This window comes from Antechinus flavipes, chromosome 1, assembly GCF_016432865.1.
Source record: "Antechinus flavipes isolate AdamAnt ecotype Samford, QLD, Australia chromosome 1, AdamAnt_v2, whole genome shotgun sequence".
In the NCBI taxonomy this organism is placed as follows: Eukaryota; Metazoa; Chordata; class Mammalia; order Dasyuromorphia; family Dasyuridae; genus Antechinus; species Antechinus flavipes.
The window spans coordinates 252238398-252264379 of NC_067398.1; the positions used below are offsets into that span (position 1 = coordinate 252238398).

General features: G+C 36.0%; 1 protein-coding gene across 1 annotated transcript in view; it reads right to left on the minus strand.

Moving 5' to 3' along the window:
* Positions 1-25982, minus strand: part of LOC127563887 (kinesin-like protein KIF19) — a 61555-nt gene that overhangs the window by 19758 nt on the left and 15815 nt on the right. Inside the window, exons 4-6 of the mRNA XM_052000096.1 lie at positions 24105-24192; positions 13119-13255; positions 3100-3225 (exon numbers count right to left, since the gene is read on the minus strand). Of these exons, the coding sequence (XP_051856056.1) occupies positions 3100-3225; positions 13119-13255; positions 24105-24192 (351 nt within the window). The remainder of the gene's footprint in view (positions 1-3099; positions 3226-13118; positions 13256-24104; positions 24193-25982) is intronic.

Consider the following 25982-nt stretch of genomic DNA (forward strand, 5'->3'; position numbering starts at 1 on the left):
GTCTAGCTAGTAATATGAGCCAATTGTTAAAATTTCAGTGTGCGCAATTACTTGCTTGATTGATTGTTATTATATTATTTTATATTACTATATATTATTTATTTATATTATGTTATAACATTTTGTTATATTATTTATATTACATATTATTTTTATTACTGTTTAGACTCTATTCTTTAGAAAATGATAGAGAAAATGTTAATAATGCAAATTAAATTTCAAACTGTATTTCTGCTATTTATTTTTAAGAAAGGAAATTGTTAAACATTTACCACTCATTCTTAGGTCAAACCATGGAAGTTTTTTTTTTCCTTGGTCCATAGCTGGGAATTACCAAGATGAGAAAACTCCCTCTACTAATTCAGATCAACAACTCTTGTACAAATCGATCCTTCTTGGCGGCACTATGAAGTTTAATGATTTGCCCAGGGTCACACAGTATGTATCAGGATGAACCTGGACTCAGATTTTTTATGATTTGAAATAAAAAGTGTTCCTATTCTCCAACAATGTGCTTCTTCCAACTTAGAAATTTTTATAGATTTTTATAGTTTTAAGGGATCTTAAATCTAACTTCCTCATTTTACAAAGAAGAAAACTGAGGCTTAGTCAGGTAATAGATAAAGCAGCTAGGTGGCAATGGGAATATAGAGCACTAGATCTGAAATCAAGAAGACTTGAATTCAAATCTAAACTCAGATACCTACCAGCTATCTGATCTCTGTCTCACTTTTCACATCTGTAAAATGAGGAGGTTAAATTGAGTGATTTTCAAGATACTTTCCACATAAGATTACATACGTAAAGTCATATGAGATAATATTTGTAAAGTACTTTGCAAATCTTAAATGGCCATATAAATGCTGGCTATTATTAGTTATTATTATTGTTCTGGCTTTACAATAGCAGAGTGAGATTAAGTCCTAAATCACAGAATCGCAGAATCCCAGAGTTGAAAAAGAATTAAAAATGTTCACACTTATTAGGAAGAAGACATTAGGGAATAGGGAATGAATTATAAATTTTCTTCTTTATGCTGAGTAGTTACAATGATAATAAAGTTCCTTTCTTATCTTTAGTTAAAAAAGTATCTCCTTTGGGATAGTCACTGATCTCTTCCTAGCCCCTTAAGTGATCCCTAAAAGTTTGTCTTTGGCCTTCTCTCTCTAAAACACCAGTTTTTAACCTTTTTTGTGTTTTATGTCAGGGATTCCTTTGACAATTTAGTGAAGTCTGTGAACTCCTTCTCAGAATAATGTTTTTAAATGCATAAAATAAAATGCATAGGATTAAAAAAGAAGCCAATTATGTTGAGGTAATTATATAAAAAATTTTTAAGAAAAGTTCATGAATTCCATGTTTAGAATCCCTGTTCTACAGAACCAAGAGAATATTGCATACAATAACAACAATATTGTGCAATGATCAATTACACATAATCAGACTTAGCTCTTCTCAGCAATATAATAATCCATGACAATTCCAAGGGATTCATGATTTAAAATGATATCCCCATCTGAAGAAAGAACTACAGAGAATAACAAAATTCTATTTAAAAAAAAAAAAAAAGAAAAATTCCTTAACAATGAGATGATTCAGACTAGTTCCAATGATCTTGTGATGAAGAGAGCCATCTACATCCAGAGAGAGGACTGTGGGAACTGAGTGTGGATCACAACATAGCATTTTCATTTTTTTTATTGTTGCTTACTTGAATTTTACTTTCCTTCTCATTTTTTCCTTTTTGATGTGATTTTTCCTGTGTAGCAAGATAATTGTATAAATATGTATGCATATATTGAATTTAACATATCTTTACCATATTTAGCATATGTTGGTTTACTTGCTATCTAGGAGAGAGAGTGGGGAGAAAGGAGGGAAAATTGGAACACAAGATTTTGTAAGAGTTATTGATGAAAAATTATCCATGCATATCTTTTGAAAATTAAAAAGCTTTAATAAAAACAAAAAAAATTATTGCTCTAAATTCTCTCCTTTGGTCAATTCATTCATTCATTTCCATTCCTCAACTATACAGACAACTCCTAATTAGTCCTGACCTCAATTCTGAGCTCTAGAACTCTTCAACCACCTATAGGAATTTTCTACCTAAATGTATCATTGGTACCTCACATAATCCAAAAAACAAGCTATTTATCTTTCCCCTTACATCTGTCAATTTTTTTTTCCTTTACTATTTTCTTCATTACAAGGATAAACTAAGTCATGCTGGACAGAGCACCAGACAGCATCAGAAGATGTGAGTTCAAATCTGTCCTCAGACACCTATTAGCTATATGACCCTGAGCAAGTCATTTAACTCAGTCTGTCTCAGTTTCATCATCTATAAAATGAGCTGGAGAAGAAAATGGCAGACCACTCCAGTATCTTTGCCAGGAAAATCCCAAATAATATTACAAAGAGTAGGGCACAACTTAAAAAAGACTAAATAACATTATTGTTCTTATTATCATAGTGTTCCCATCCCCATACTCTATGCTCCAGCTAAACTGAATTATTTTCTGTCTGCCAGACACATGCTGTACTCTCCTACTTTCCTAACTTTCTTCTAGTTATTTAGAACTTACAGCTAGAATGTTCTCTTCTCTCCTTCTTTGGTAGGATTCCTACCCATTCTTTAAAGAACAATTCAAAGAAGTTAGTCTTTGAGACTTCTTCTCCAGGAGACTAACTTCTCCAGGAAGTGACATTCCCTCCATTCCATCATTTTCAGTAATTTCAGATATTGTTTTGTTTTGCAGCTCTCTGTCCATTTACCAAGGACATTATAATTATATGTGTTTGTTATTTATCCCCCACAAAACTCTTTATTAAGTTCCATAAGGATAGGGATCATATTTAATTTTGTATTTCCCCCAGGGTATGGCATAATGCAGCTGCATATATATGGCTTTTAATAAATATTGTTAAATTGATCTGCTAAACAAGCTGCAAGAACCGAGGGGCTCTCCCTAGGATTTTATTTTGCATCTACTGATTCTGTTTCATTCATTCTGAGTACAAATAACAGTATACACAAGTGTGTGGTTTCCGGGAATGATATTAAGTATCCTATTGAAAGCTGCTACTGAAATTTACCTCTTGGGCATTTGTGGTGGAGACCTCAGTAATGCCTGCTATCTGAATGCTTCCTTTGGCATCTTCTCTCAACTCCAGAAATTCTGAAGATGGATTCAGAAGGTCACGGATTACTTCATTATAAATCTGTAAGAAGAAAAGAAAATATGAGGTTGCTTTTATGGCAAAGAGGTCTTTAACAGTTACAGAGGACTTGAATACTCATCAAACTAAGCCTCACAGAGTTAATTCAGAACAAAGATGGACAGAAGCAGCTACACCCAAAGAAAGAACATTGGGAAATGAATATAAACTGTTTGCATTTTTGTTTTTCTTCCCAGGTTATTTATACCTTCTGAATCCAATTCTCCCTGTGCAACAAGAGAACTGTTCGGTTCTGCACACATATATTGTATCTAGGATATACTGTAACCTATTCAACATGTAAAGGACTGCTTGCCATCTGGGGGAGGGGGTGGAGGGAAGGAGGGGAAAAATCAGAACAGAAGTGAATGCAAGGGATAATGCTGTAAAAAAAATTACCCTGGCATGGGTTCTATCAATAAAAAGTTATTAAAAAAAAAAAAAAAACTAAGCCTCACAGAAAAATCTACATTCCTTGAGGGCAGGAACTATGTTTGTTTATGTTAAAAGCTGACAATTAAATATATATACAATATATTTTTAATTTGAGACCCACTGTGATATAAATACTATTCCCAATTTCCAGAAAAGGAAACTAATGTAACCTGCTCAGTCACAGAAACATATCAGAGGCAGGATTCGAAAACAGGTCTTTCCTGAAACCATGGTACACAACTACATGGGTTACATCACATTGCCTTAGATCAGTCTTCCAACCAGCACCATATCGTTATCAGGCAATCAATCAACAAGCTTTTATTACGCACCTCTATGTATCCACTAGATACCAAAGCTACAAGTATCAAGAATAAAACAATCCTTACTGACAAGGAATTTATATTATAATGGGGAGACCATAAGTACATATATGTATGTGTGTGTGTTTGTAGATATACACATATATATATAGTATTTGATGATAAGCCAACATTTGGAATTTAAAATGTTATTAAAATTATGTTTCTATTCTTTGAATAACATTCACAAAATAAATTTTTCTTGTTGTTGTTTTTCAGTCATGATCTCATTTGGGGTTTTCTTGACCAAGATATTGAAGTGGTTTGTCAGTTCCTTCTCTACTAGCTCATTTTACATATGAAGAAACTGAGGCAAACAGGGTAAAGTGACTGAGGCTGTATTTGAACTCAGGAAACCTGATTTCAAGTCCCCTGCACCACTTAGCTACCCCATGATGTATTGGTACTTTTTGGAAACAAACTAATATTCTGATCTAAGGGATGACCATGTGTTGTATTTTGTAGTCACATGTGGTACAAGAGAAGGGGCATTATGCACAAGCAGGAAAGCAACAGCAGATGTAATAGAAGAAAATCAGTAAAAGGACACTCAATAAAGGGCTTACATTTCTACAGCACATAAAGTTTTGAAAAGCACTTTAGTACATGACTGAATTTGGTTTTCATGTGAGATAAATGTTATTATCCATATTTTTCAGATGAAAAAATTAGGACTGGGAGAGGTTTGGTAGAATCCCACATCTACTAAGTATTTGTGGTAGTTCTTTCCATTTCCAATTTTCTTCAGTGTGACAGACGAGGTAATAAAACCCAACAAAAGAACATGTCCTTGTTAGCAAGTCAGTGTCTTAGATGGATATAGGGAAGGGTGTTGGACATTGGTTGCATTTAAGTGGAATTTAAATGGGCCTTTGTTGCAGTGGACTCAATCTAGTAGAATTCCCACAGCTGCTCAGAAATTCTTGTTTACATGCTCTCCTTTGTTTATTAAAAACAAAAACTTAAATAATCTCTACTAGAAATGAAGTGATACAGCATCTAGGATGGATGTAACAATAACCCTAAGGCTATCTGGCCTTAACCTTGAGGTCACTTGGACTTAGGAGTGCTACAGTTCCCATAAACAATGCTGGCTGTCAGATAACAATCTGTTGGTCAGTAATACACAATTTCTGAGACAATAATGAGGTGCGTATCAGATCATGTCTCAATTCTACCTCTAAGCATCTCTCTACCATTTTCCTAGATTTATCTTCTTCTTCCTGGTTCTTTGCTAACTTCCTTTTGCAACTTAGTCCCCATCGTAAATCTTTGCCCCTTAACTTGGAGACAAATTAAGTTTGTGAATTCTTTTGCCATTCCCATGACACTGACCTGGGGAAACTAACATTGGGAGCCTCAACATTTGCTGGCTCACACAGGGAGTCTAAAATTTTACATCTTCCTTGTTAAGGTAAGCTCCTTTCTATCCCTATCCTATAGTTGGGACATCTCAAGCACCCAGGAAAGCTTGCTGGGTCGTTAGGAGCTCCATGCTCAGCAAAATTTCCTTGATTAGGGACTTGGACTTGGAAATTCTTACAATTATTGGCATAATTCCCTCCTGACTAGGGAACATCTGCCACCTTTCCACTGACATGCCAGAGGAGGCAAGACACCATAAGACTAGGAATTCTAAGACTCCTGGCAAAGATGGGACAACCCATCTCTATCCCCTAAGGATTCTCTCTTAGGCTATCTCTTTAAAAATAGAGACAAATTTGGCCTAAAAGATCTTAAAGTTAAGAAACTTATTTTCTTTTGCAATATTGCCTGGTCTCAATATACCTTAGAAGATCGAGAAAAAATGGCCCATTAATGGGTTCATTAACTATAACACGTGCTTTGTTTTGCTGCAGGCAAGACAAGTAGACTGAAGTCCCATATGTCCATGTCTTTATGGCTTTTTCCAAGATCCTAAATAAGACAGCACTGAAGCTTCCAAATTTACTGGAGGGAAATTGAAAGTAGATACTGACCTCCTAGATGATCCCCTCCTCTCCACTCCTCCAGGGATAAGGGACCCCCATCTGTCCTCTTATGCAGTCCTTATCAGGAGACTGGAGAATCCCTTCTGGGATCTCCCCCTTATTAAGATTCAGACCTTATGTCCAACAATGTTTCTTCAACTCAGTCCCCTTCCCCCGGATCCCCTAGACCCTCACTTCTCCAACTAGATTATGAAACCTCCCGGCCCCAACTTCTCAGTCCCTGCCATACAAGGAACAAGACCCTTTTTCTCCCCATCAAGATCCTGATTCAGTCACTCCTTCTAAACTGCCCATTCACAGAAGTAACAGACTCTTGGGATGGAACACTCAGGGTGCATGTGTCTTTTACAATGTCAGACCTTTCCTAGATTAAAGAAAAACTTGATCATTACTCTGAGGACCTCACTAAATATATTGCTTCCCTCTTGGTAATCCCACCCAGATCGGAGACTGGAACAGCACTAGGAGAGGGCTCAGCTATATCATCTCCAAAATTCTGGATTAACTCCCAGATTCTCTTTTTCTTCTCTATGGCACAGCAAAAAAATAATAATAATAATATATTAATATCTCCCAAGTTAAGATCAAATTGGAGGGAGATGGCTCCTCAATATATTAAGTATGCAGGGAAAATCCTACAATTACTGCAAATTGTCCCTAGATTTAGAGAGGTTTCTGTTATATTTTATGAAGGAAACTGGAAGGGGGTTCATTTCAGACCAAGAGAAACCAAATGAAAATCCAGCTGCTTGTACTGCTCCTGCTCCTGCTCTTGCTCCTGCTCCTGCTCCTGCTCCTGCTCCTGCTCCTGACCAAGGCAGCTTTGATTCCCCAATTCCCTGTCCTATACTCGCATATATCTCTCGGGAATAGGCCCTTGCTAAAGAAAGGAGATCCATTCTTTCCCCTTTCTGGGTGGTTTCAAACACCCTCAGGCCAGTTTCTAATCCCAGAGGCCAGCCAGTGGAAACTTCTCTATGGCATAAATCAAGCTACTCACTTGGGAAAGAAAGCCCTCCAATCCCTTGTGAAAGCTTTTTTCACTGCTCACAAACTGGGAGAAACAATGAGACTGGTGTTCCAGGCCTGCCTGGTTTGTGCCCAAGTAAACCCTGAAGGGGCATTAAACCCCACCTCTCCTGAAGCTCATCTAGGAGGGGTACATACCCAGGCAGATAAATTTTACACATATGCCCCTCTTACAGGTGCTTCAAACTGCTTTTGGTTTTTGTTGACACTTTTCCTTTCCTTGTAGAACTGAAAAAGCCAGGAGATATCAAAGTGTTTGCTGAAAGTACTCTTACCTCATTTTGACCTACCTAGCTTTTTACAGAATGACAATGGCCTAGCCTTCACTTCTCAAATAACCCAGGTTGTAGCTGAGGTACTTAGGATTACTTATCAACTCCATTCTCCTTGGCATCCTCAATCTTCTATAAAGGTGGAGAAAAAGAATCAAACCCTCAAGCAAGTCCTTTCTAAACTGTTCCTGAGGCTCCTAAAGATTGGGTAAAGAATCTCCTGTTAGGATTCGTTAAGAGACTACCTTGTTCCTCAGGAGAACATCAAGCTGAGCCCATTTGAACTTCTGTAGGGAGACCGTTCTTAACCTCTGACATTCTTGTAGATTCAGATCAGCATCTGGTCACTCACTTTGTCACAGCTTGGTGCAGTCTGGAAGGCTCTTTTGCAATATGCAAATGTATATCTCCTTAAACCCACAGATGTTCATCCCCAAACTGTCAGCCCAGTAAATCCAAGGGACATGCTATACTTTAAATCTTGAAAGGCCCAAGGTACTTACCCCCTGGGTATAAAATGGAAAGGATCATATAAGGTCATTCTGACCACTCTAGTTAAACTTAAAAACTTTCCCAGCTAGGCTCATGTTTCTAGAATTAAAAGTGGTATCCCTGTTTCCTATTATCCCTCAGACCTTACTGGATATTCCTGTGAACACATAGAGGACTTGAAACTACTGTTCCACAGGATTCTCGGAAACACTGGAAACATACAAGATGGAAAAGAGTAAACTTACTCCAGATCATTTAATTCCCAACTATTTCTTCAATCTGAATACCATTGGCTACCTGATTCTGAGCCTCAGCACCGCCTGGATGCCACTCTTACTATCTTCAAGCCACATATCTCCCCTCCTCAGTCTAGACCCGGCTTGAGACAGCTCTACACTGTTGGGCCAAAGTTCCATTTTGGGGTCCTGACCTAGTTTCCCCATTGTCCTATTTAGTTATTCTGCCTCAGGTTATAACCTTTCCCTCTTAATGTTTGATGAGATAAAGGTTTTATATCTTTAGATTATAGACATTCCTTCTTAATGTTTGACAAGATAAAGGTTTATCCATTTTAGATGTCATTAGAATATCAGTAACCTCCATCCATTGTGTCATCCTAGGGGCCTTTCCCACCATTAGGTTATCCCCACCTAGGTACCTCCATTATGTCTTTGTTCTTGTTATCCTATAAAAAAGCTTGCCCTCTGATACTTAAGTGCTGGACTCTTTGAGATGATAGTCTCATCCAGCCCTGGGATCAAACATGGATCCATTGGTCCCAGTATTTCTCTCCATTTAATAAACTATTGAATTGGTCTCTAATCTCTGTCTTGATCACTTTCTTTGGCATTACATTTTGGAAGCCCCAGCGAGATAATTAGAAAATGAGCAGGATTAGAGGTAAAAGACTTTAGGGTCTCTGCCTTGGGCAGGGTGGCTGCAGATCTGAATTCTTGGCCTGGAGAGGTGGAGCCCTTCTGGATTTTTTCCCAGAGCCTCTGGGAAAGAGAGCAGTCTCCAGCCACAACAGCCTGATGGTAGACACCCCCATTCAGCCACAGGAAAGTAAGTCTGTCTGGGTACCTTTTGGGGTACCATCTGATTATGTCTTAAGACTTGTTTTGTTTGGTATGCTAGCATTTGGATTCCCAGAGTTATAGATTCTGGAAGTAGGGTCTTTTGCTCGCAGGGGACCCTACCTGAGTGTCTTTTAAAGACACATTGGCTTAGCCTTGTGTGTGAATAACCAGACGTGGTTGTCACTATTGGGGTGTCCTTGAGAAATCCAGAACTCTGGACAAGGTAAAAGACTTTTGTCAAGTGGATTGGGATTTGCAGTCATCATTGGAGCTCTTGGGAGCTCTGGCACAATTCTTTAGGAATTGCTGCGGATTGACAAAAGGCTTTCTTTTGTCTAGCTCTGTCTCTAAGAGATACGAGGGAGGCTACAAAGATTTGGAAAAAGTTTTGTGGATTTGTGAAAAAGTTTTTACCTGTCCACAATCTAGACACTCTGCTGCCTCTAAAATCTTTCCTGGAGCAGATGCATTGCTTGAGGAAACTCCCTCTATCCAAATCCTTTTCCAGAGACAAAGGCCCTTCCTTTGCATCTCAATGCATTTCTACAAGAGGTCCTCTCCCACCCTCCCTCTGGCCTTTCCTCCCATTTCTTCCATCGAGTGGGGAGTATATACATTTGAAAACGGGACTCAGTTTCCCTGATTTGATCATCCTATGATAGAGTAATGCCCCTCCCATCACAGCCTTTTAACTGTAGAAGCCTCTGAATTAGGCTTTTGCATGCTCAGGGGGCTGTCTACAAAGACCGGGACCATTTGTCTTGGCTTTAATGTTAGTGTCCTACTGAATGTTGTAATTGTGCAATCTAAGTGTGATCAGTGTTCTGTATGGCTTGTATAGTTGTGCTCTGTGTTCTGTGTGATTTTTGTCTGTGTTAAATTGTAATTTGTTTATTTTGTTAATTTAAGAGCTCTGTTAAATTTAAGAACAATGATCAAATTTGGGAATTGATTATTTCAATACTGAATTCCAGCTGGAGAAAACATTTGATTAGAAATTTAAAGATGAGTCTAAATTTGGGAAATGAATTGGTTATCTTTAAGTATAAGATCTTAAAGGAACAATAGCTTGTTAAAGAAGTTCTGTTAACTTGCCTGAAAGGGGTCATGTGCCTCTAATTAGGTAAAGTATGTAACAAAAGGGATCTGACTTTTCTGAAAGCTTCAACTCGGGCCAAGTTAGAGCTTAGGAGGAGTCCATTGGGAATAATGGCCACATGGGGCCAGAAGGAGAGAAAGAAACTACGCTCTTTTATTTTTGAAATGAGATAGGAAAGGCAGTTTTATAGTATTGGGATTTTAAAGCTGTTTGTTACCTATATTATAACATTGTAAATTATGCTTTAAATCCAGCTCTCCTGGACATGTGAGCTTTATGGAATTCCCCCACCCACCCAATCACCCACTGATTTCTGCTACTTTAAATATTGGATGAGGTAGGGATCTTTTGTAAAGATTTAAACTCGCCCCACCCCCACCCCTTACACCCCTTCCCCATCCCCCTACACCCTGCCTCATCCCCCTGTTACTTCAGCTATTAGAGCATTTAGTTAGCCTGGAGTGAAGTTCAGGTAGATTTCTCTCCCCCTCTTGTCTCTTTGGAGGTGGAGTGGAGGGAAAGGTAGTCCATGGAATCCTCTCCTCCCTCCCCCCCCTCCCTCCGCCCAAATTGTTCCAGATTTTTTTTTTTTTTAATCAAGTTGTACCTACCTGGTTCTTGGCTAAAAGCAGCAAACTAATAAGGTTATGATATCATATCTGTTTAGGATTTGTTACTAGAGGTAAAATTTCTTGGGTTTGTAGCTAATATGCACTGCATTTTTTTTCCTCCTGTAACTGATTTCTATGATTGGAATAATGGTCAATAAGAAATTGTTAATTCAATTATGGCATACCTTGCTGTTTCCAGTCTGGTTATCTGTAATCATTATATTCTAAATACTTGATCAAATAAGTATTCAATCTGGTCATCTATCAGTTACTAGATATTGTGTCTGGATATTCAAGTTTTTTTAAGGTTTATAACTAATGAGAGGCCACATCTTGTAGCAGTCCTTGTGGACCAGTCTTTCTATCTCAGACTGTTGTAACTTTTCTTTGTTAGATTTGTTTTTGTTTTTAGATTTGGTCAAATTACAGCTATATTGACTTGCTTCTGGGACCTACATCAAGCTTTGATTGTCAGCACACCACACTCCACCCATTTTCAGCAGGAAACAGCTATTGAGAACCATCGCCCAATTTTCCTGATGTAATTTGGACTGATAAGGGGGAGTGGGGAAAGTGGTTGACTTGTCAGAATTTTAACTGTATTACTGTGTGTTTAAGACTTGGGATGGAGATTGTTAAACTTGTGTAACTTGCTGTTATGTTTGATGGACTTTTAGTCTGTTATGTATATGCATATGTATATGATTTATATGTGGAATGGTTGTTTGATAATTTCTTTCCAAAAGAAAAAAAGGAAGGAGAAGAAATAGGAAATTGGGGAAACTGGTGTATTTCCTTAGGCACTTCTGCCCTACCCCCTATCTTACTAGTTCAGATTTAACTGAAAGTCCTTTATTCCTTGCTTAAATTTACTAGACTATGATTTGCTGGTGTGCTTTAACTTTGAAATCCCTTATTCTGTTGGAATTGCCCTGGCAGACTCAGTTTTGGGGATTATTTTTTAGAAACAACCAGAAATTGGATACCTGTCTTGGAACTGGCAGTCTCTCTGATCTGTTTCTCCACTCCTGTTACCCCTGGTCCTTAACTAGTAACTTTTCAGCATACTTAAAAGGACTTTGTAGTTGATATTGGGTCTCTAAAAGTTTGGGGTTTGCCTGCCTTGGTCTAACTGTGCATAATCTGCTCAGAAATCTGATACTTTCTGCAATCCTGTTTGTTCCTCTGGGCAGGGACAGGTGAAGCTACTCCAAGCCTCACCCTTCTCCCCTAGAGCGAGTTGCCCCTCTGAATGGGCAGCACAACTGCCTTGAGCCCTGCTGCTCTGTAAGCAGAGGCCGAGTCATGCACAAATGACCACAGCTGTCCATATGCTCCCCAACTGCAGAGGACCTGACAATTGATTGTCAGAAATAATTGAAATAAGGAACTGTGTGTATTGCTGATTAACTCTGGGATTATCAGGGAGAGACTTGACCTTGCCATAAGTTCTTGCATTGGTCTAGCTTTATTTTAATTTTTATTTGGTCTATTTACTTCACGTAGGATTGTTCAAAATTATGGTGCTAAGACCTTCTAGAGGAAGGTAATTCAAAGATTTGAATAGTTACCATGAGAAGAGTGGAATGTTGTGCTAAAGTTCCATTTTGAGGTCCTGACCTAGTTTCCCCATTGTCCTATTTAGTTACTCTGCCTCAGATTATAACCTTTCCCGCTTAATGTTTGACAAGATAAAGGTTTATCCATTTTAGATGTCATTAGAATATCAGTAACCTCCCTCCATTAGGTTATCCCCACCTAGGTACCTCCATTATGTCATTGTTCTTGTTATTCTATAAAGAAGCTTGTTGTCCCAATACTCGGGGCTAGACTCTTTGGGATGATAATCTTGTCTAGCCCTGGGATTAAACATGGATCCATTGGTCCCAGTATTTCTCTCCATTTAATAAACAATTGAATTGGTTTCTAATTTCTGTCTTGCTCAGTTTCTTTGGCATTACAACACCCTTATCAGTGTGAAGCATCTCCAGAAAATGAGACCTTCCCTTTACTCCAAGTGAATCTGGGTCCCAACTGCTCGAGGGGGAATGATGTGATGTAGCTTGTAGGGAGTCTGTAGCAATAACCCTAAGGCTACCTGGCCTTGAGAATATTGTAGTTTCACACACAATGCTGGGTGTCAGATAACAAGTCAGTAATAACAAAGAGATAATAATGAAGTGCATACCAAACTACTCCTCAACTCCACCTCTGAGACCACTCACAATACTACTTCTGTCATAAAATTAGGATGTCAGTGATATGAAACATTTGATCTCTTTGTCTTTTCCCTATAAATTTATCTTCTTGTTCCAGGTTCTTTGCTAACTTCCTTTTGGAACTTAACCTGCTGTTAGCAGCATAATAGATCCTTTCCCCTTAACTTTAAGAGACAAACTGAGTCTGCAAATTCTTTCGCCATACTTGTGATAGTGACCTGAGGATCCTAACATTATTTGGGTATCTTATGCCTGCACAGAAGCAAAGTTCCAGGTTGGCCCCTCTCTGCCATTAAAGGCACCTCACCTCCAGATAGGACATGGAAACTGTATATTCCATGTCATCACTAGTCTCTTCAATAGCCTGAAAGAGATCATTCAATGTCTGGAGGTAGATCCCAGGTTCAGAGTCCATTCCCAGCATGGTGTAAGTTTTACCAGCACCTGTTTAAAAAAGAAGAGAAGCACAGATTAGTGTTGCATGGAATATGGCAATTAAGGCTCCTATTTCCCTGCAGAGATTCAGATGTCACACAAATAGCATTCTTTTCACATATCCAAACCAATTGGAAAACAGCTCTTACCTGCTTTAACATTATTTTTTTAATTTGCTTACTTATTTCTTTGTTTTACCAGATTTCAGGTTTCCTAGATATAGGGAGCTGTAAATGAGCAGAGTATTGCGTGTTGGAGTATTGAGAAAGTGTTATACAGCCAATACATAGCAGAAAATGGACTTGAAGTCCAATCTTCCTAATTCTGAGACAAGTACTCTTTTGCCACTACCTCTCTGAAATTGTTGCCTTCACTTTGGAAATAAGAATAAGCCATGTCACCTTATATAAATGATGTAGTACAGCCATTGTCAGGAATGATGTGAACTCTAACCATTGGATGTCATATTCCTAGGACTGTTATCATGTCCAAATGAGTAAAGCTTGCTCAAACTACCAAATCAATAAGAATCCTGCAGAAAAAAAGACCCTACCTTCCCCTGGGCAGCTGTGCTAAAGATACTCTTGCCCTATAAGTAACCTTTGTGACTAAAGCACCTGTATTAGTATATCCCACTTCCTATATCCCACCATGCAATTGCTGATGTAGACATAATGAGCATGTGAGTTCATTTTAGGCTAGACCCTTCTTAATTCCTCCCTAACTCTTTTTACCCCACCTTTATTTCCTCTTTTCCTCTTCATCTATGATTTTAAAAGGTATTCTTTCATTCACAGCCAGCTGCTAAAGAATCTTGATCAACCTGGTTTTCACTCTTTTTTACCCTGTATCTACAAGAAGCTTTCATGATTTTTTTCACATTCCCAACTGCTTTCCCAGAACCTGGTATTTCATCATAAAATATTTTAACGTCTCTGGATCATAGTTGTGGTTTTTTTTGTTTGGGTTTTTTATTTGTTTTGTTTTGTTTTTTAATCTGGAAAATTAGAGTAAAATGAGAGTTGAAACAAGAAGATATCTAAGATACTTTCTAGATCTGACATTCTAGAATTACATGAATCCTCTAACCATTGTGATACACCATTTTCTTGTCCCTGAAGTTATATAATCCTTAGATTTGTGTGCACAGAATATTCATCCAAATATAGTAACAGAATTTTTTTATATTGGCTTTATAACTTAATGACAACTAATCACATCTCCAACTAGAGTTTACAGAAATTTAGCTGAAATAACAAATTTTAGCACAGATAATTAACTGGTTAGTGATAGAAAAATTGCTCTTTCAGCTTTATGAACTCTACTTATGATGAGCATATCCTGTCATTAGCTATAGCTCTAGAGGAAATGTCTAATCTGTAAATTCCAGTTAATACCCTAATGTTTGCTGATCAGTTTATTATTTTTCTTAAAGTAGATCTTCTTTTTCTGTTAGCAGTTCTTTCATGTGTAAATCTTTACCTTTCTCTAATGCCCTCTGTAAATTCAATGGTATCCATTTTGCTGATGTAACTAAGAAGTATAAAAAATTGCTAAAAATGTAGATCAGTGTCCATTGGTTTTTGGTGTACAATAACACTATAATCATATAGTAAATTGGTTATTAAAATATTTCTCTGTGTTGATAAGTATGACTAGTAACAGTATTTATCAATGAATCCATAGATAATTTTTAAGTCAAATTGGCAGATGACAAAAGTATAGAAATAACATTGAATCTTCCAGCCCAGTAGCCCTCCGGCATGCACAAGCTAAAATTTACCCAGGGAGAGTTTTAGGCAGGAAAAATCGACTAAACAAAATATACTTCAAAAATTGACTTAATAAATTTCCTACTACAAAATCTCAATGACAAGTTAACATTCTGAGTACTTCTCTTCTATTACCTGTTGACTAACTCTTGTGCATAAAAAATCAAATAGGCATAAACTGTTGAAGTTTGGAGTGTTTGAACTAGTAGCCACATAGATCTCCTTGATGATCATGCCACTATGGGCTGAGAGGGTCTCCTCTACTTCTCCTTTTTCTGGGCAAATACCTAGGCTAGGGCTAATAATTCTCCAAATTAGGGGCAGCTAGATGGTGAAGTGGACTGAAGTCAGGAGGACCTGAGTTCAAATCTGGTCTCAGACACTTAACCCCAATTGCCTCAGCCAAAAAAAAAAAAAAAAAATTCTATCCTTTTATCTCATTTTCTTATAGATAAGAAACTTATCTTTCTGCCATTGGTTATTACTGCATTTCCTTGACTATCTATGCTCCTAGTATGAATAGTACCCCTTTGATCTGGTTTTTAAACATAATATAAAATTCTACCCTAAGTGGATCCCTAAAGGTCTGTTTTGGTCTGGTTAAAAGAAAACAAATCTGACATAAAACTCAATTCTATACAGGGGGCATCTGACATCTTTGGGGTAAGATCTCTCAAGTCATTTGTGTGATTGTGGTTGCAATTACTGCACTGTCTTGTCAAATGTTTGCTTGCCAAAAAGACTGTTTTGTGGAGAACTTCACATGGGGCAAGTACTCACAAGATAGTCAGAAAAAGTGATACAAGGATATTCTCAAGGTATTTTCTAAGAACATTAGAATTAATTGTATGACATAAGAGGCACTGACACAAGTCCATCCAACATGGAGCACTCTCATTCCAGAAGATGCTCTGCTCTATGAGCAAAGCAGAATTGAAATAGCTCTGAAGAAACATGAGATGCACTAAGTTAGAGAATATTAGGATTCTTACGAGGTGCTCAGTGGAATTGATGAGATAATGATTCTCTAATTTACATGTACTTAGTACTTATTATAATTCCACAAGATTCACACCTTTAAGAGACCATATATAAAGAGGAGCTGTCAGGGCCAAGAAGAACAAGCCCAGTAAAGGACAAGCCCACTAGAAGAGAAATGCACTAGAAGTTCTGAGCCTCAGCCAGGATTCAGTGGAGGAGATTCACAAGCCAAAGGAGGCAGCTTAAGCTCTCAGAAGCAATACTACAGAAGGCCTCCAGAAAACTAGCCGAGCCCCAAGTGAAGAAAACAAGACTTTAAAGGATTTGGACTTTAACTCCTAGCTGCATTTGGAGTGATTACACTGAACTGAAACTATGGCTGCCTCCAGAAGCCCCTCAAGAAACCTGCTCCCAGAGAATAAATACATTTTAGAGAAAAATATTACCCCAAGATGTTCAAAGGGACTATCTGTGTCTGAACTGTGGCAATGCATTCTGAGCTCTTATGATATCATTTTGGTCCTCTTGAAGAATAAAGGATAACAACCAACTAGTCTTGACCAGTTCTGGTCCGGCTTGATAGGAATCTTAAATGGTCAGAAAGAGTGTAAGGATAGATAGGAATCTATCACCAATAATATACTTGATGTAAATCATTATTCTGCCTTGAAAGGTCAATGGTAATTATGGGATTCCTCAAATAATCCTGGTTAAAAGTCAAGGAATTCTAGTTTGTGAAAACTGTAGATTCAGAAGTTAAATTATTTATTCTACTCTCAATATAAAAGGTCCAGTCTAGTTAAACTCTCAGAAAAAAATTATGAATTGTAGAAATGGATAGAAATATAATATTCTTGATCCCAGAAGGAACTTTTGAACTTGAAATCTTATGTGTAAGTTTAAATGAATTAGCTCTGATTGTCTATAGTAGCTACTGTTCTGATATTGACCTCACTTTACTGTAAAATGTAAACTTGCAGTTAAACTTTTAGTGGGAGAAAATTTCAAGAACTAGAACACATTTTTTAAAATGGGAACTTTTTCTCATCTTTATGTCCCAATTCTGGCTAGATTGGGAGTGTAAAGAGAGAAAAAAAGAGAGAGAGTTGTCTAAAAAGACTTCCCTTTAGCAGAAACATGCAATAAATATTCATGAAAATGTGATTTGAAAATGCTGAAATATCTTAGTGAGTTTTGTGGGTAAAAGGATTTTTGTTATATAAAATACCTCTGTTATCCTCTTTATTGCCTAAAGATATTAAAATAGAAAGAAAAAAAAAGAGCAAATCCTAAATCTTTTAATAGGAACTGTAATGGATTTGCTTCTGTGAGAAAAATTTCTGAGGAATTGCAATATATCTTGTACCTAGGGTAGGAGGTCTCTAATTTCATTAGAATACAGAGGGAGGGCAAGAAATTTCCTAAGATTGTAGAGATCTCCTTCAAGATAGGATTTTGGCTAAGTGCAGGCTAGGAATAGTCTTTATTTAAACAATCTTGTAACTGTTCCTTGTCCCTCTAAGAAGCTTCAGTTATGATCTGGGGAAAGGATTGAAGGTTTCATTTTAATTAGTATTTTGTTAATTTTCAAAGGAGTGATTCAGTGGAATGAAGGAAACTAGTTCTGAAAATAGATTTGAGATATGACTGGGAAATATAGAAATGTGAGGGATTAAGAAATAATAAGAATAAGTGTTAAATAAGTTGATAAGGCTTTAATCAAAGTACATAAGAAGATAGAAAGAAAGCTTTAGAAAGCTTTGGATGTTATTGTGATCAGAGGAGAATGGGAAGATTTCTGTTCTCATACATTTGAAAGAGAGCCATACATTTGAAAGGGAGAGATAAAAGTAAAAGGAGGAAGGGAGAGAGGGAGAGGGAGGGAGGGAGATGGAGACAGAGACAGAGATACAGAGATTAGAGAGAGAGAGAGAGAGAGCTTGAAATCTTACCAGCTCTGTGAAAACATTAGGAAATTGTGGTTTGTTGATTCGACCTGAAACTAGAAGTACTTTGAGTCTTTATATTACAAAGGTACTAAGTCCTTTCCCAAAAACACTCATAGCCTAAAGTGAGAAAAACTTCGTTATTTATGTAATGTATTTGTCCCGACACAGATTCTGTAAATTGTGGAATTGTATCTGTAATAATATGTATTAATGTTTAAATCTTTGAGTCAATTTAGTTTTACCTATATATCTTAATATCTTCAGACCAGTAGTTAACTGTTATTTCTTGTTCTGGGTTATGAATGAATTATTCAGTATTCACTTTGTGTATAAATGTTCAGAATACAAATATTTTAAAATATCTTCTTACTTGGCTTTTACATCAGCATATGTTTAAACTTTGAAAGTAAAACAATGAATATTTTTGGAAAGCCTTGTAGATGCTTAATAAGAACTGTCTTTGAATGCTTTTATTGTTACTTATTGTTAATCAGTTGTTATTACAACATGAAAAACAACTGTATTCTGCTCTAAACTGTAAGCAGTGAAACTTGCTGTCTGAGATAGAACTATAATTTAAGATGTTTTGAGTTTTAAATTCAAATATATCTCTATTTGAATTAGTTACTCCAATATTCTACCATTAAAGGAAAGTGCTTTCTGTAAGAAATGACCAGCAGGATGAATACAGAGAGGACTGGCGAGACTTACATGAACTGATGCTAAGTGAAATGAGCAGAACCAGGAGATCATTATATACCTCAACAACGATATTATATGAGGATGTATTCTGATGGAAGTGGATTTCTTCGACAAAGAGAAGATCTAACTCAGTTTCAGTTGATCAATGATGGACAGAAGCAACTACACTCAAAGAACACTGGGAAATGAATATAAACTGCTTGCATTTTTGTTTTTCTTCCCAGGTTATTTATATCTTCTGAATCCAATTCTCCCTGTGCAACAAGAGAACTGTTCAGTTCTGCACACATATATCGTATCTAGGATATACTGTAACCTATTTAACATGTAAAGGACTGCTTGCCATCTAGGGGAGAGGGTGGAGGGAGGGAGGGGAAAAATCAGAACAGAAGTGAGTGCAAGGGATAATGTTGTAAAAAATTACCCTGGCATGGGTTCGGTCAATAAAAAGTTATTTTAAAAAAAAATTAAAACAAAACAAAACAACAACAACAACCAAAAAAAAAAAAAAAAAAAAAAAAAAAAAAAAAAACCAAGAAAAGAAAACAGGGGAAAAAAAAAAGGAAAGTGCTAAAAGGTGCTTAGAGAAGCTGCTTTATGGAACTGCTACTGGTTAATATTAATGAGTAGGAAGGTTGAGATTCCCTTATGAAGGGAATCAAGGAGTTTCTTGACTCAGTTTCCTTACTGTGATATTTCTTTTTTCAGCAAGAATGTTTCCCTCTTGCTTGATTCTGAGCTTGGCTTTAATATCCTGTAAATAATTTGGAACTCTCTTATATGTTCTAAAAGATATTTATGACTTTTGCTGTGACTTCGTTATGGCAATACTAAGCAAGTTTTTCCCTGGTATAACTATGACAGGTCTATCTGTGACTTTAGGCTCAGGCTTGAAGCAACAGTGCTGATTTTATTTGTTACAATGTCCTTCTTTCTTGTATAACAACTTTCTCTAACAATGACAAGAAAACTGCAAAAATCTTATGGTGGACCTTTTTGTTATTGGTGATTACACCAAGCATTTCTGAACTGCTAAAATGGAATGCAATTATAGAAGGTCCTATTGTTTTGTTTTTACTGTACTGAATTTGTGACCATAACTTGCCTCAATTTCCTCATCAGGGTGACTACAGAAAATTAGATTTTTCGACTTGGTATTTCCTTTCTCATTGACTCAATAATTATTGCTGGTCAATCAGTGAGAGCAAGAGTGACTTGGATTTAAGGCATGATCCTTAAGAAAAAAATCTAACCTATAAATCCCAAGATACCTTGCAAAGTTTCAGTGATCAAAATTTATATTCCTTTGGACAGAGCACTGTCAGGTAAGGATATGATACCCTATGGGGACAAAGGGAAGGGAAAGAAGAAGAAAGAAAAGATAAGAAAAAATTGCATTTCCCAACTGGCCAGTTTCTATTGGGTCCCCAATAAGGCAGTTCCAATTCCTACTCATAGAAGTTGTTTATACTTTGTTGGAAGAGTCCCAGTTGTTCATTGTTTGGACCCTGATTGGTTCAAAGGGAATGTAAATAGCAATTTTGCTGTTTTGATCAGAAACCCTGAGGGTCTTCCCCTCCCAGATTGATATTTTTCAACTAGGTAAAAGAGGCCATTCTGCCTCATTTCTTATCTAGCCTTAATAAATGACTGGGTATTGCCTCAGCAAACTGAGATCTGTTAAATAAAACAAAACAAAACAGAAGCCTAAGCTTAAAAAGACCAGGTTCTCCCACTGAATCCAGGGCCATCTCCATTCATTCTGATCTATATTTTTCCACTGAACCCAGTTGGTTCCAGAGGAGAAAGTGAGGCAGGTACCCTTGCACAGCCCTCCCTCATTTCAATCCAATTCAATTACACATCATGGTGTCATCTTCCTGATGTCATGGTCCTTTTTGAAAAGGAAGAACAAACAACAATTAGAACTTAATAATTACATATCTGTGTATAAGATTAGATCTGCAGTTGGAGAATGGCTGAATAAGTTATAGTATAAGAATGTTATGGAATATTATTGTTCTGTAAGAAATGACCAACAGGAGGGGATGTGGGAAAACAGGGACACTAATACATTGTTGGTGGAATTGTGAATACATCTCAACATAATATTTTCACCTTTGTTGTTGTTTTTTGTTTTTTTCCTCTTTTTTTTTTCTTTTTGATCTGATTTTTTCTTGTGCAGCATGATAATTGTGGAAATTTATATAGAAGAATTACAGTTGTTTAACATATATTGGATTACTTGCTATTTAGGGGAGGGGGAGAAGCGAAGGGAGGGAGAAAAAAATTGGAACACAGTTTTGCAAGAGTGACTGTTGAAAACTATCTTTGCATATATTTTGAAAATAAAAATCTATCATTAAAAAAAGATGATATCTATATTGCTATCACATCTTTTTCTGGATGAAATGAAGGACATATAAATATATGAATGTATATATATATATATATGTATGTGTGTGTTTATACAAAATTCCATTTCCTTTTGAGAGAAGATAGTTATATCTATATAGTGTATATGTGTACATACAAAATTCCATTCCCCTTTGAGAGAGGATACAGTTATATCTATGTGTATGTGTGTAAAGATGTGACATGATAAAGATATAAAATTTTACTTCTAATGGAATAACAAACTTCACTTTATGGAACTCAACAATATATTCTACTTGAGAATAAGAATGTAAGTGATTGACTTTCAAATGTTTCATTGGATAAAGGAATATACGTAAAATTTCTTATGATAGATGTAATTATATTTGTAATCTTAAAATTTCCACTGTTGTGTCAGTTATGAAAAAGAAAAAGAAAAAAGCTGAATAATGATGATGGTCCTAAATGATAGATTTTATCCTACAAGTAACAGGGAATTACTAATAATTCCTAAGATTTATTTGAATATTCACAGATGTCTATCTATGCAAATACATAAATACACAGGTTTTGGATATGTTTTAATAACAGCCTTTAGATAAGTTATAATAACTATATCTGAATATGTCAGTGATTCTTGATAAAGTCTCAAATTGAATTGAGGCTCTCACATAAAGAGCTGTTTTTAAGTGTCAAGAAACTGTTTCACTACTATGGTTATAGGCATATACATTTTGTATATACACATTTGGAAAACAGAAGGAAAATATTTTTGGTCCTCAAGATGATCAGAAATAGGATATCTTGCCATAACATATAACATATAATTATATGCTCTTAAAGCACTTGGCTTTAGGGAAAAGGTTTCTCAGTTTATTGAGGCTTATACATTAGATAGATTGGTTATCCATAATATTTGATATGTGCAAGATGGTTAAATAGATATGGAAATTTTAAAAGAAAAAAAAATGAAGTCTGTAGTGCTTTGTTAAAAAGCCAGTTTTTCAAATTAGGGTAATATTGGAGAATTACCAATCATTAAGAATGAATATTGTGGGATGCTATTTTTTTTAATTAAAGCTTCTAATAATTAAGAGAAAAATGCATTTTGAATTATATTTTGTGAGTTGTTCTTAAATGGGAGATCATTTTTTTTTTCCACTGAGATAATTCTTTGATAATATGGAGAAACAGAATGACTTATTTTACAAAGACTATTTCTTCCTCTGGCTGATGGATAGAATTTTTCTTACAGAGTTCAGATAAAAATAAGAACAATCAGTATGACAAAACTGAAATTCTTTGAACTTTCAGATGAACTACAGGTAGTCTAATTTGATGTTCTTCTCCCAGCTCTATTTTGTATTAGGTTAACTCCATAAAGTTTGAACTGGCTTTCATCACATGGATTACTGGAAGGCCAATGTGATTAGATTTTGTCAGGCTCTACTAAATTACACTAAGCATAACAGCAAGCAATTTTAAGCAGCATTATCTAGAGAACTTCTATGATTGATTTAAAAACTGTGAATTTACTAAGAATGTCTTTTTTTAACTACCCTAGGAACAAGACCCATTCCAAAATTTCCAAGGGAAAATGTTTTCCCAGAAGCAGATGATTTCATGAGGGAGAGAGCTGAATCCAAGTTGACAGGATATCTATTGTTAAAATCAACATTAACTGAATTTTGTACATACGTGTTTGATTAAACTCTTGATATTTTCTCAGTACCCGAATTACTTTTGGAAAGCTAGGGGAAGATCTGAAGAAGATTAAACATTTGGAGATATTGACTGGATATCTGGGGTTGGTTGCTTATAAGAGGTTAAATTGAAGACATCATGAAAACTCTATATTGTACCTTGCAAATAATTATTATTGTATTATTTTTGCTTTGCTCGTAATGTATTCAATGCTTCACAATACTTGTATCTGAAGAGAGCCTTAATTGATCAAAGATGGACAGAAGCAGCTACACCCAGAGAAAGAACACTGGGAAATGAATATAAACTGCTTGCATTTTTGTTTTTCTTCCCGGGTTATTTCTACCTTCTGAATTCAATTCTCCCTGTGCAACAAGAAAACTGTTCGGTTCTGCACACATATATTGTATCTAGGATATCTTGTAACCCATTCAACATGTAAAGGACTGCTTGCCATCTGGGGGAAGGGGTGGAGGGAGGGAGGGGACAAATTGGAACAGAAGTGAATGCAAGGGATAAAGCTGTAAAAAATTACCCTGGCATGAGTTCTATCAATAAAAAGTTATTTAAAAAAAAAGTCAAAAAAAAAAAAAAACAATACTTGTATCTGCTTGTGAAAATACTTGATAGAAAACCTGTATTAAGGCATCCAGAGACAAGTTTGATGTGCATTAATATGGCCAGACATGTACATGTTATTATGTGTATCTATGACCAAAAATGGGAACTATGGTAAGAGAATTTTTCCATGCTGGAATTATAACCATCAGTCAGACTCAGTCAGAGAGGTCAGAGAACAGCAACTGCCTCTCAGTCTCCTTGTATCATCCTCTCACAAGAAAAGATCCATTCTGCAGGTCTGGGTTGGATCTCTAGCAGCCATTATCAGGTGGCTCCCATGTATTCCAACAGCTCCCATTAGCACAACTTGTGATGAGAATTTTGTGGTTCTAGTGTTAGTGGTTAATCTGTAAATTCTAAGTAAATCTTTTCATGTTCTGATTATTTTACCTGATGTAGAATTTTCCTTTCTTCTAGCAGCCCTTGGTAAATCTTTACATTCTCCTTCTATCTTGTGTAAAATTCTATCCATCTTTCTGATATATAACTAAAAACTATAAAAAATTGCAAAAAATGTTGACTGGAATCCATTAGATTTTTTTCATACCATGAGACTGTGCTCCAAGTATATAATAACAGTCATTAAAATAATTCAGTAGGTTGTTTAGTATGATTGGCAACAGTACCTATCAATGAATTCTTGGACAATTTTTGTGTTACTAGCAAATAAATCTTGCAATTTTGGGTTTAGTCCTCCTCATTTTAAAGCCTTTGCTGATAAGCACGTTTTGCTTTTTGTTTTTTAATTAGTACCTGATGGGCCATATGCAAAGACTGTTGCATTGTATCCAGAAATGACTCCTTCCACTAAGTGTTGAGTTGTAGAACAGTACACTTCCTCCTGCAAATAAACAGTAAATCTGTCACTCTAATAAGAAGCCAAAAAGGTGGCAGTCAGCAAGTGTTTCATTTAATTGCTATTTTTTCTCTAAATTATGCACGTTATTTCCACTTTTGCCTTTCTCAGCAAGAAACAAGAGAAATAAAAAGAAATGCAAAAATTAGCAAGACAAAAAGAGTTTAAAAATCATAGAATCATAAAATTTCAAAAGAGGAAATGATTTGGAGGGATCATCTGTGAATTTCCTCATATGATTTATAGCTAAGTCCCATTAGTTTTAATAATGAATCTCCCGAAATGATCACATTATTATTTCTACTGAGCAATAACCAGTTATTATATTTTACATTATTATGATGTCAAAGTGTGAATTCAAATATATGCGACAATTTCAAAGAACTCTTTATTCACACTAATCGGGTCTTAGCTATAGTTATTCTGTGAGCTTGGAATCAAAAGTACAATCAAACTAAAAAAGTGAATGTGGAAATTTTCCATGTTTAATAATAATATAAAAGAATGCCTCAAATCACTTAAAATAAGAGAAATGAAAACTAAAACAACCCTGAGATTTCACCTTATCCACCAAACTGGCAAAGATGACAAAAGACAGGAATGGTCAAAATTGGAAAAGTTGTAGAATGATATGCATATGAATGCATTGTGAGAGGAGATATTAGCACAACTACTCTAGGAAGGAATTTAGAATTAAGAAAATAAAGTAAGATGTCCATACTCCTAAACCCAGAGATCCAATACCAGGCTTATTTGGACAAGACTCTTTGGCTTTTAGAAAATAAATGAGCTGGGAGCAGCTAACTGGTGCTGTGGATAGAGCACTAGCCCTGAAGTCAGGAGGATCTGAGTTCAAATCCGATCTCAGACACTTAACACTTCCTAGCTGTGTGATGCTGGATAGGTCACTTAACCCCAATTGTCTCAGAAAAAAAAAAAAGAAAAAGAAGGAGCTGTATTAAATCAATGGCTTTCAGTGTGAGGCAGAAAATCCTGAGGTCCCTGAGACCCTTTAAAAGAGCCTGGGAGGTCAAAACTATTTTCATAATAATATTAAGTGTTTTAATTTATAATATAATAAATATCAATAGATATAACCTGTACAAACAAAACTTCTTTTGAGGAGGGTCTTCAATAATTTTCAAGAATGTTTGAGACCAAAAAGTTTGAGAACTGCTAGACCAGATGATCTTTGAAGATGTAAGCCTAACTTGAAATCCAGTATTCTGTGGTTGATTTTCAGTGAATAAGCTACTTAATTCTTCTCTGTTTCAGTTTCCACATATGTGAAATTATGATAAATGGATAAACTTGTAAATCTGTGGGATCATTGATTTAGAGTTCTAAGGAAGATAATTACTGGAAAGCCTTTTAGTCTGAACCATAGATGATATCTAAATACAGAATAATAGAGCTTTACTATTAGGAACTTGGAAAGGACCTTAATTGGTCTCAGTTCTTCTGAAAAATTAATATTCAAGAGCCATGACTAGGCCAGAGTCACAGGAGCAGTGTCCTAAAATGCTAAGATTTAAAGGGCATTTAAATAACATTTACCTTTTCAACAGCATAGAAAAAATTAAGCAAGGGCTCAGTTGAAAAGAATATTAAAAATGTCTTATGTGGCATGGTGGAAAGAGTTATAAATTTGGAATCAGAAATAACAGAGTTGAAATACTACTTAACTATAATTATGATGATGGTGGTGAAAAAGAAAAGACCACCACCAATAAACTTTTTGGGGAAAAAAAGAACAATTGAGCTCAGTATCTAGT